General features: G+C 49.8%; 1 protein-coding gene across 1 annotated transcript in view; it reads right to left on the bottom strand.

The window, feature by feature from the left end:
- Nucleotides 1-12,070, bottom strand: part of DYNC1H1 (dynein cytoplasmic 1 heavy chain 1) — a 77,661-nt gene that overhangs the window by 47,016 nt on the left and 18,575 nt on the right. The window contains exons 3-9 of the mRNA XM_049769915.1: nucleotides 8,296-8,469; nucleotides 7,088-7,343; nucleotides 6,084-6,270; nucleotides 4,785-5,056; nucleotides 4,445-4,672; nucleotides 442-1,518; nucleotides 35-214 (exon numbers count right to left, since the gene is read on the bottom strand). Of these exons, the coding sequence (XP_049625872.1) occupies nucleotides 35-214; nucleotides 442-1,518; nucleotides 4,445-4,672; nucleotides 4,785-5,056; nucleotides 6,084-6,270; nucleotides 7,088-7,343; nucleotides 8,296-8,469 (2,374 nt within the window). The remainder of the gene's footprint in view (nucleotides 1-34; nucleotides 215-441; nucleotides 1,519-4,444; nucleotides 4,673-4,784; nucleotides 5,057-6,083; nucleotides 6,271-7,087; nucleotides 7,344-8,295; nucleotides 8,470-12,070) is intronic.

Below are 12,070 nucleotides of genomic sequence, written 5' to 3'. Positions count from 1 at the left end.
GAGGGGAAAGAGGGGGCGGCAGAGCCTGGCGCACCTCCATGTCTAGCTTATTGACCCAGATGGGCAGGTTGGAGTAGGAATGCAGGTTCAGGTCATCCACGGCCTTCTGCACCCGGTTCAGGATCTCAGAGAAAGTCTTGTGGTCATACATGCAGGTCTCCAGTGAGCGCACCTCTAGGTCGATCTTCTCTTCGATGATGAGCAGGTCGTCCACCTATGGAGACAGGTGGATGCCACAGTGTTACGGTACCTACAGTCATGGGAGGAGGGCCCAAAGTCCCACTACCCCACTGCCCTGCAGCTATAAACTCTTCCAGCGCCATCGGAGCACCAATTGGGATAGGCTGGGGACAGAACTTGGGTCAGCCAGCCACGTGCAAAGCCAAATGCCCTCCCTGCAGCGTTCCCTCACATGCAGGGTCCCCTGTCCCCTGCACACACCTTTTCCTGGAAGTTGAAGACGTTCTCAGCCAGGCGCTGCACATAGGGGTCAAGCTTGTAGGACTCCCAGACAAGCGCGATACCCTCGGCAATGAGCGCCTGCACCTCCTTCTTGAGGCCGGCCACCAGCAGTGAGATGCTACTGCGCTCCTCTACCTTCTCACAAGTGCGCTCGTAGGTGCGGACACTCTCAATGAGTGAGATGGCAAATGGGTACAGTTGGTTGGCCTGGTGTGCCTTGTTGACGATGGCTAGAGGCACTCGGAAGCCCAGCCACTTGAGGTTGCGAACTTCTTTGGACAGTGTGATGATCTCGGGCAGGAAGTTGACTTTGAGACGCAGGACGGTACCCGTGCGGCCACGCACACGCGCGCTCTCAATGGTGAAGATACGGCCTGACACACCCAGATTGCGCTGCTGCACCTTGCGTGCCCAATCATCGAAGATCTCCTGTGTATTGAGCTTCATGCGGAAGCTGTCGCCGTCCTGCTTGAGCTTCTGGCCCTCCACGTGGTTCTCCCAGCCCTTGCCCAGCACGTCTTCCACACGCTTCATGTAGGCTGTCAGCTGCCGGTCGATCTGCTTGGCCCAGATGATGGAGCCTGACACGGGCGGCAGGTCCCGCACGTGGCTCATCTTACAGGCCTGGCTCTGCGGGTACTGGACCTTGAACTTGTCGTGCAGTGACTCGATGTCGTCCTTTACGCGCTGAATCAGCTGCGTCTGGTACTCGCGGATGGCTCCCCGGATGTGTGGCCGGACGAAGAGCGCGTTGAAGCGCGAGAAGATGCGGAACATCTCATTGGCATTCTTGGCGGTACCCAGCTGGTCACGCAGCCGTGCCGTGATGCGGGTCTCCACGCGGTCGATGCGCTCATCGTAGCGCTTCATGGCCGCCTCCCAGGCCTCAGTGCCTTCCTTGGACACGTCCAGCCCGTCCACCTCCTTGACGTTCTCGTATGCCAGGTTCACCTCCTCGATGGCATTGGCATCAGCTGCATCGAACAGCACCTCAGCCACCTTCATGTCCTGCGGCTCTGGCACCTCACCCTGGTTCTGCTGCGCCACCGCTGTGACCTGCAGGGTGTGGGGAGAGGTGGCACATGAGTCTCCGGTGCCCACTGGCTCATAGGTCTTCTTGAGAGTATGTGAGCGAGTCCCTGTCTTCCTGGGGGGGTAGGTGGGCAAATTGGGCCATACCCATCAGAGAGCAGGGACCAAGTGACTTTGGAGCTTTATTTTTTTGGTTTTTGGGCCACACCTGGTGGTGCTCAGGGATTACTTCTGGCTCTATGCTCAGCCCCTTGCTGGGCTCAGGAGACCCTATAGGATGCCGGATATTGAAGCTAGGCCAGCCATGTGCAAGGCGAATGCCCTCCCCACTATATTATCTTTCTGTCCCCAATGCTTTCAATCTTATCTCCTTTAGGAGGGGTGAGCTCAGAGCCAGTGCACACATATATATTACATGTGGACTCTCAGTTCCAATCCTATATTTCACGGTGCCCCAGCACCACCAGGAGTGACCCCTAAGCACTAATGAGTGTGGCTTGTCACCAAGAACCAAAGGTTTAAAAAAATTTTTTTTTGTGGGGCCAGAGTGTTAGTACAGCAAGGAGGGTATCTGCCTTGCAAATGATCCAGGTTCAATCCCTGGCATCCCATAGGGTTTCCTGAGCCTACCAGAGTGATTTCTGAGCACAGAGTCAGGAGTAACACCTGCGCAGGGCAGTAAGTGGCCAGTTAGATACCAGAGACAGGTGGCACACAGACACAGCCCAGCAAGTACCAGTGTAAACATTACTATAATTTGCAGAAAAAAGATGAAAACAATCTCATACTCTTCTAACAGTGCTCATAGAACTTGACAGTTATTAAAACCCAGTATCCAGGGTAACAGCAAAGTGAACCACTGCCAGGAATCCAAGCACCCTGCTCCTGCTCCAGGTAGCACTGAGGGAGAAACCTTGCCAGCTCAGAGTGAAGGAATGTTGGTCCCAGTGCCCACTGGGTTGCCCCCACCCCAGCTCAGAGACTGAATCTTTCACAATGGGAGCAGAAGAACAGTAAATTGGAAGGAGAGTCTGAAAATGAGTGAGATGGCCAGGGTCAATGTCCATACAGGACTCTCATCCCCAGGCAGAAATGAATGAACTCTGGCCAGAGAGAAAGCACACAGGGTAGGGCGTGTGCCTTACACATGGCTGACCAGGGTTCAATCTCCAGCACCCATATGATCCTTTCAATAAAGCCAGGAGTAATTCCTGATTGCAGGGCCAGGAGTAAGCCCTGAGCACCTATGGATAGGTCCCCAAGCCGAGAATTAAATAAGACTTTTCAGGTGGCTGAGCCATGGATTAGAAGGTGGGTTTGTTTGTTTTTTATTTTGGGCCATACCTGGCAGTGATCAGGGGTTACTCCTGGCTCTGTGCTCAGAAATCATTCTGGGTAGGGTTAGGGGACCATGTGGGATGCCGGGGATCGAATCTGGGTTGGCTATGTACAAGGCAAGCACCCTACCCACTGTGCTATTATTCTTACCCCTGGTTTAGAAGTTTTGGTCTAAAGCCCAGTAGGTCAGGAGGGAGAGGGATGAAACATTTGGATTAAGATTTGTCTGACTCGGAGAGATAGCACAACAGAGTTTGCCTTGCAAGCAGCCGATCCAGGGCCAGAGGTGGTTGGTTCGAATCCCGGTGTCCCATATGGTCCCCCCCGTGCCTGCCAGGAGCTATTACTGAGCAGACAGCCAGAAGTAACCCCTGTGTACCGCCAGGTGTGGCCCAAAAACAAAAACAAAAAAAAAGATTTGTCTGAGACAGAGCACAAAACTGGGTCACTAATGGGATCTCAGAAAGGAATGGCAATACAAAGGAGCAAGACCAAAGAGCCAGGGGCCAGAGTGGTGGGGCAGCAGTAAGGCATTTGCCTTGCACACGCTGACCTAGCATGGACTGCAGCTCAATCCCATGGCATCCCATATGAACCCTCGAGCCAGGAGGGATTTCTGAGTGCATAGCCAGGAGTCACACCTGAGCATCACAGGGTGTGATCTCCCAAATAAAACCAAAACCAGAGAGCCGGTACATGTGACAATTGTTCCAAAGTCTGATCCCCACCACCACGGGGTCCTCTAAATACCTCAGGTGGGGCTGGAGTGATAGCACAGCACAGTGTGTTGCACAGGGCTAACCCAGGTTTGATCCCCAATATCCCATAAGGTCTCCTGAGTCTGCCAATAGCAATTTTTGAGCGCAGAGCCAGGAGTAACCCGAGCACCAACAAGTGTGGCCCCAAAACAACAAAACAAAAACAAAAAACAAAAAAAACACAAAAAACCTTCCAAAAAAGCCATCTCAGGTGTGTCCTGCACCCCATCATATCCTTAGGACACATCTGAGAATTGCTAAGAGGGGCCTTTTGAGCACCACCTGAGAGTCAGTCCATCTCCCAAACCACAGCTTTAATTAATTCCAGCCATAGAAAAGGAAGCGAAGGGGCCATTGAGGTGGCGCTAGAGGTAAGGTGTCTCTGCCTTGCAAGCGCTAGCCAAGGAAGGACCGAGGTTCGATCCCCCAGCATCCCATATGGTCCCCCCAAGCCAGGGTCAATTTCTGAGTGTGTAGCCAGGAGTAACCCTTGAGTATCAAACGGGTGTGGCCCGAAAAACCAAAAAAAAAAAAAAGGAAGCGAAGGGATGGAGAGATGGCACATGGCTAAAGCACCTGCTTGGCACACAGTGCACTGTGTTCGATCCCTGGTGCCTGTCTGATGTGAACCTGGAGCACAGAGCTGGGAAAGAATCCCGAGCATCTCCAGGTGTGGCCCCAAAAATGAGGGTGGGAGCAGGAAGACTGACCAAAGAGTGAGCAATAACTCTGCCTGTAGAAACTTAGGGGTGTCCTGCCCAAATCTACCCCCATCCCATCCCTGGCATCTATGGGAGAACTAACTGCTCACAAAGTGAGGAAGAGAAAGGGGGACCCTGGAGGGTAGGACCCACCTGTGGCCTGAGCACCCTCACGATCACGGCCCTGAGCTGCTCATGCTGCCGACGGAACTTCCGCATCTGATCCAGGCGGGCCTGGAGCTTCCGGTGTGCTGGGTTAATCCTCCAGACCATTTTCAGGTTCTCCTCACGCTTCCGCTTGACAATGTCCCTCAGCAGCACCTGCAGCTTCTCGTACTCATCATCCCATGTCTGGAAGACCTCGAAACATGCCACCATGACCTAAAGAGGAGAAGAGAGAGAGAAGAGAGAGAGAAGAGAGGAGACTCATGACTTCAGTACTCAGCACTATGCCCACAGTCTGGTCCCCGGCGCTAGCCGACACAATACTCACTTTCTCGAATTCCTCATAGGCCACATGCATCAGCTTCCTGGTGCCTAAGACTTTGAGCAACTGAGAGCTCAAGTCTCTGGAAATGGCCTCCACCAGACGAAGTGCCCGCTGGATGGGATACTTGGTGTTCCGGATCTTCCGCAAGTGGGTGAAGATGGCCACGAGAGCCTGCCTGATCTTGTCCAGCTCAGTGGCAGACAGCAAATCATTGAGCGGGAAATCTTTCATCAGAGGGTTGTAGTCATTCACTGTTTCCAAAGCCTGTTTCAGACCTAGACAGGCAGGCAGACTGTTGTCATGTCAAATAATACAACCAAGACCAACTAAAAGGGAATGCTTATTATCTTTTTGGTTTTTGAGGCACACCTGGCAATGGTTAGGGGTTACTTCTGGCTCTGCACTCAGGGATCATTCCTGGTGGTACTCAGGAAACCTTATGGGATGCTGGGCATCGAACCTGGGTTGGTCATGTGCAAGGAAAATGCCCTCCCTGCTGAGCTATGATTTCTGCCCTCAGGTTTACTCTTGACACTGTACTTCAGAAATCAATTCCAGCGGGCTGGAGGACCAGGCAGGGTGCGGGGGATTGAACCAGGGTGGCCATATGCCAGACTAGCCCAGTGCCTTTTCCACTGACCTATCACTCTAGTCCCTATCTTGAACACTTTTCAGTATAGCAACACAGGCAGAGAACAGGGATGGGCTGGATTAAAAAAAGAAAAGGGGGGGCCGGGAAGGTGGCGCTACAGGTTAGGTGTCTGCCTTGCAAGCGGATGGACCGCGGTTCGATCCCCCGGTGTCCCATATGGTCCTCCCAAGCCAGGGGTGATTTCTGAGCACATAGCCAGGAGTAACCCCTGAGCGTCAAACGGGTGTGGCCCAAAAACCAAAAAAAAAAAAAAAAAAAAAAAAAAAAAAAGAAAAGGGAAGTGAGCACTGTTCCCTCCACAACCCTGTGGGCAAAAGGACTTCTGTTCAGCTAAGCTATCTTCCTCCCAGGCTTCTCCCACACAAGAAACTTGACTCTAGAAGGGTTGCTCGGAGCCCTGAGTGCTGGAGAGACCTTTTGGGGTGCTCAGTCAATCTGCAAATAAGGCTCAGACCCCCTAGCCCAAGTCCTGAAGGGGGAGGGAGCTAGATGGGAGAAAACTGTTCATAACTGGAACTATGGGAGAAGGAGAGGCAGCAGGAGAGATAGAGTACCTGGTGCACCTACTAATGCCCATCTGCATCCTCACTTACTGTCCCTAAGCCCTGTCAATAATGGCCGTACCACCAGGCCATCCCTCGGGTGCTCACCAGTGTCCGTGTCAAAGCTGACAGTGGCATGGAAGCGCTTGCCATGCTTCAGGATATCCAGGGTGAGCAGGACCTCCGGGCTCTCCCGTTTCTCCTGAATTCGGTATAGTGCGCGCTCCAAGTTCAGCCAGAAACTAATTTCCTGTAAGGCCGTTCCTGAGGCTGGATCTCGGTCAAGTTTGGTCACCTTCAGAGACACAACACACCAGAGTCTTCACTATTTACACAGGGGAAGGTATAAAGTATAAACTCAAGCAATGTACTACAATTCAAGGTCTCCCAGGTAGACGTCTTTCAATGAAGTGACAGGAAAAGAGGTTTAATCAGGCACCAAAAGCTAATATGAGGGGCTGGAGCAATGGCATAGCAGGGAGGGCGCTTCTCTTGCACGAAGCCAATCCAGCTTTGATCCCTGGCATCCCACATGGTCTCCTAGGCACTGCCAGGAGTGATTACTGAGTGCAGAGCCAGGAAGAACCCCAAAGTGCCGCTGGATATAGCCCCCCAAAAAAGAAAAGAAAAGTTGAGTTGAGACATGCTCCCATTACAGGGTATCCTCTAACCCAAACTTTTTAAATAGGGGGCCAAGTTCACTGTCCCTCAGACCATTCGAGGGCCAGACTATAATAAAAAAAAAACTATGAACAAATTCCTATGCACCCTGCATATATTTTGAAGTGAAGAAACAAAACGGGAACAAATACAATATGTAGCCCACCGGCTGTAGTTTGAGGACCACTGCTCCAACCATAACCTTGACCAGAAAGAGAGCAATATATTATTAGGAAACTACATTTAGCCTACTCTTACTATTATCTTTCAATTAACATCTCCAAATGCACTTTTAACTTGTATACAACACAAATCTTCTCCTGGGCTGGTCCTAGGCCTGCTTTTGCTCAGTAACAGAGCTGTGCTGGAGCCTACAACACCAGCCTGGCCACGTGATGGTCAACTTCACTCCCCAGCCAATGGGGCACTGAAGGCACTGCACACTTACTTACCTTCTGAATCTCCCGGATCCAGCGGTTGACCCCAGATTGCAGCTGGTTGAGGAAGGTGGGGTCTTCGACCTTGTCACCAAAGTCCGTGACCTTGGGCTTCTCCCCCCGCTCATAGCACTGCTTGGCGACGTTGGTGATAATGGGGTGGATGGGCAGGCTGATCTCTGGGATCTCGATGTTCTGCTGAAGGTGCAGGAGTCCCATTTCCAATTCTGCAATCTTCTTCTCCACTGATGGGGCCATTTTGTCACCGTCCCTACAAGGACAAACCAGACACTTCTGCTCTCTGAATGCACTCTGGGCCACCCGCTGCCCCACCACTTCCGGCGTGTCCAATCAGAAGTCATGACTGATTGTACTGATGTGACAAATTTCATCGCCCTGGCTGACTGGCTCGAAGACCCTCTAACCCAGGGGTCTCAAACTCAATTTACCTGGGGGCCGCAGGAGGCAAAGTTGGGGTGAGGCAGGGCCGCATAAGGGATTTCGCTTACCGAATATTCGCAATAAAATATCGCATTAGTAAGAAAAAATATTCGCAATAAAAAAATCGCATTAGTAAGAAAAAAGATCGCAAAAAATCTCATTAAACATTTGCATACCCTGAACAGAACTGCTCGGGTATGAGAATGTTTTTTTCTTACTAATGCGATTTTTACTGCGATTATTCAGTAAGTGAATAATCGCGAATATTGCGATATTTGAAGACCGGCCGCGGGCCACAAAATGTACGGAGGGCCGCAAACGGCCCGCAGGCCACGAGTTTGAGACCCCTGCTCTAACCCATCAATTCGGACCCTCTTCTGTAAGATGACACCCAACTATGAACCCAAAACAAAGGCATTCTCCCAATTTCCTCTTTCCTTTAAACCTAACCCTTGGTATGTCAAAGTCCACCTGGATCACTTGGCCTTCCCCTTCTGGTGAATGGATATTGATTTAATAAAAAAAGAGTCAGTTTGGCTCTGGCAGGCAGAGATACAACAAGATACAGACTGGTTTTATGACTTTCCTGACTGGCTTGGTTTATTAATCCTTCATTGCTACCCTACCTGCATCAAACCAGACTGCCAGGGGTTAGAAATACAGTGTGGGGGTGATTTCACAAGTGTGGAATTTATTTTACACTATTTCACAGTACCCGTGACATCTAGTTAAGTGATAGCAGAATGAAGCGTAGCATGCAAAGAAAGCCATGGCATTCTTACCTATCTGCCTTGCCAGACTCTCGGATATAGGACTTGAAAAAAGGAGCCACCGCATTGCTAATGAAGGAGTGCAGAGTCTCATATGGGGAGTCTTCGCTAAGCGTGAGGACTCGAAGCTGAGAAGACACGGGCTTGTCTGCGTCGATGACTGGAGTCCGTTTAATGAAGGCCAGGCTGCAGGAGAGAAGGAAAGAGGTGAAAGTCAGGCCGACCCTTCTCCTGGATCTCTGCACCAGACTAGATTCCTGGGACCGGACATGGTTAATGGTAGAGCACATGGCTAGTACGTGTGAAGACCCAGGTTTGAAAAAAGGGTAAAAATTGTGGCTTTATGTTGCATACAAGTTAAAAACACACTTGAAGATTTTAATTATAAAATAATAGAGCATGAGACCGGAGAGATAGCATGGAGGTAAGGCATTTGCCTTTCATGCAGAAGGGTCATTGGTTCAAATCCCGGCATCCCATATGGTCCCTGAGCCTGCCAGCAGCGATTTCTGAGCATAGAGCCAGAAGTAACCCCTGAGTTGCCGGGTGTGCCCCCCCCAAAAAATAGAGCAGACTAAATGCAGCTTCCTAATAATATATTGCTGCTCTTTCTGATCAAGGTTATGGTTAGAGCACACAGGCCATCAAACCAAGAAAATTAAGTGGTCTAGACTATGGACTGAGTTTAGAACCCAGGGTAGTTTCACTAAGATTGACCTCAATTGGAAGTCAGGAGGCCCTTAAACCTGATCTCAAAAGTTCGGACACTCATTTCCAGCACTAAATCACTATTAGTTTAGACAGAGTAAAGTGACAAGTAGGGGATTCAGAATGTCCTCGGTGTGGTCTCCAGCTTCCATGCCACTGGCCACCCTTCCAAGAGACACCCTCCAGCTAGATCAGGGGTCTCAAACTCAATTTACCTGGGGGCCACAGGAGGCAAAGTTGGGGTGAGGCAGGGCCGCATAAGGGATTTCACAAAAAAAGTCCTCAAACGTCATTATTAACAGTTTTAATTATTTCTTCTGAACATGAATAGAACACTGAGTGAAGATCATGAACAGTTCTTCTGAACATAGCATCTTTTGCCTATTCCTTGCTGCCAGAGACTTGACAGCGCTTCTTCTCCAAATCTGAACCACATTTGGCTTTAGAGAGGAAACAGTTGAGACTCTCAGTATGGCTTAAAGATGATCATCATTAGGTCTAGACCTGTACTTTGACTTATTGAAGTTCAATGTGGAGAATAACTTTTCACACAAATATGTGCTCCCCAAAAGGCACATGGTACGCTTGAACATTTGGGAAAGCTCAGGGAAGCTGGGGGCAATTCTCTCAAAAACTGCCCATGCATGTCTGCTTTTCCACTAATATCCCTGAACTTGGCTTTGAGATCAGAGTTGCATTGCAGGTCAATGAGCTCCATTTGAAGCACAGGAGGGGCATCTTGCACATCAAAGGAAAAGGGGTCCCCAAAAATTTGGAAAGTGGCTCTGTGCTTTTTGAAGTCTGCAAATCTGTGATCAATTCCTTCTCTAGCTTAAAAATAGCATCAACATATTTCTCACCACTGAATGGTATGCCTGCATCCACAAGTTCCTTGCATGCTGGGATATGGCAAAGGTTTGTCTGAGAGAGCTGGGATTTCCATAACACAAGTTTTATGGAGAATGCTCTCACGTTGTCATAGGCAGCACTGATAAGCTGCCCCGGGCCTTGTAATATCTTATTTAGTACATTCAGCTTATGTGTGATGTCAACGAGAGAAGCTAAGTCCATGAGCCATTTGTGATCACTCAACTCAGAAACAGCATTCCCATCCTTCTCCATGAAGGCTTTCACTTCTTCTCTCAACTCAAAAAATCTTTTCAGGACATTTCCCCTGCTGAGCCAATGTACCTCGGTGAAATAGAGCACAGGTTTGATCCCTATATGGTCCTCTGAGCCTACCAGGAGTGATTTCTGAGTGCAGAGTCAGGAGTAGCTCCTGCGTACCGGAGGGTGCGCCCCCTCCCCCCAAAAAACAAAGAGGCCAGTTAAGTTTGGAAGCTCTGTTTACACAGATCATGTGCTTTTTATGGCTTTGCTTACTTAATGTGTATACATCTGCTGAAGTTTCAAATAAAACTCAAACCCCAACCCCACTACCATGAGGTCTTCCTGAGTTCAAAGCAAGGTCCCTCACCAATCCCCGAGTTTTACTGCTCCACTAAGACTCTGTCCATGGATTACAGGTAACTAGACAGTTCCCAGAAAGACAGATTTCTTGGGAAGAGATCCAGGTTTTATTTCTGGCACACCTACAACTGTATTTGATACAGAACAAGGGCTCAAATATGGTTCAAATACCCAAGAAAATTTGGCAGGGTTGGGGCTATAGCACAGAGAGGAGAATGTTCACCTTGCATGCAGCAGACCCAAGTTCGATCCCTGGAATCCCATAGGGTCCCCCAAGCACCGCCAGGAGTGATTTCTGAGCACAGAGCCAGGAGTAAGTTCTGAGCACTGCTGGGTGTGGCCCCAAAACAAAAAGAAAGGTGTGGGGGGGTAAAATGTTTTAAATTATCTTTATTTAAACACCGTGATTACAAATATGATTGTAGTTGTATGATTACAGTCATATAAAGAACACCCCCCTTCACCAGTGTGCAAGATTCCCACCACCAATTTCCCAGATCTCCCTCCTCCCCACCCCACCCACACCTGTACTCAAGAAAGGCATTCTATTTCCTTCATTCATTCACATTGTTATGATAGTTTTCAGTGTAGTTATTTCTCTAACTGCACTCATCACTCTATGTGTTGAGCTTCATGTCATGAGCTGTACCTACATGGGAAGATGGGGGGAAATAAGGGCTGGGACTGAGGCAGTAAAAGATTAGATATGAGCTTTGTAGGGCAGTATCAAGGTCACAATACAAGTTGGATATTATGCATATATAAACTATATGTATGACTGTCCCAACTTAAACCAGTGCTAGAACGACCCACTCTCCTCCCAAAGTGCATTCCATTACTGTAGAAAGAGGTAGGGGGAAAGCCTGACGACCCCTATAGAGCCCACCTGGACTGGTGCCCAGGGAAGGCCTGGAGTCAGGGGGAAAAAGAGAGGGACGGATGGGGGCTTGCCAAGCATCCCAGCACTCCCCAGGCTAGGGAGAAGGCCTCCAGCATGGGGACTCCCCAAACCCCATACCTGGGAAGAGCTGGTCTCCAGAATCAAAGGGGAAACCGGAAGCCAGATATTTGCCCACCCTCCTCCTCATGCACCTCCGGGGAGGGGGGGGTAAATTTGGTATTCAAGTTTTCTAGTTCTCAAACGAGTAAGTTGTCAACTTGTCTACAAGATCTCACATGATTCTATCCCATCAATGACAGGGCCCAGGAAAGGCTCAAAGGGCAAGAGATCAAGCTTTTCAAGTGGGAACCCGGAACTTAGTCCCCACATTGCACCATCCTGGGTACCAGCAAACATAGCGTCCTCAAACACGCACCATCACCAAAGATGCTCATTGGCACATGGATGAACAGTTTGGTACAGGACTGCATGGGGACTCAAGCACCAATAGGGATGGACCCTGAAAAGTAAGCAGGAGGCCATCTCCAAGCAAGGCAGGAAGTTGCTCCAGAAAAGAAAACAAGAAAAGTCAGGGATGCCCCCTGAAGTAACATAGAGGTACAGGTCACACCAGCTGCTGCTCGAGTTGCACAACCCAAATGTCATGTGGAGAAAGAGTGAACAAAGTCATCTCCAAACACTCCATGAGCACTGGTCTCTGAGCCCAAA

This window comes from Suncus etruscus, chromosome 3 (assembly GCF_024139225.1).
Source record: "Suncus etruscus isolate mSunEtr1 chromosome 3, mSunEtr1.pri.cur, whole genome shotgun sequence".
NCBI classification, from domain to species: Eukaryota; Metazoa; Chordata; class Mammalia; order Eulipotyphla; family Soricidae; genus Suncus; species Suncus etruscus.
The sequence above is the reverse complement of the archived record's forward strand: the minus strand, read 5'-3'. Positions and strand labels throughout refer to the sequence as shown.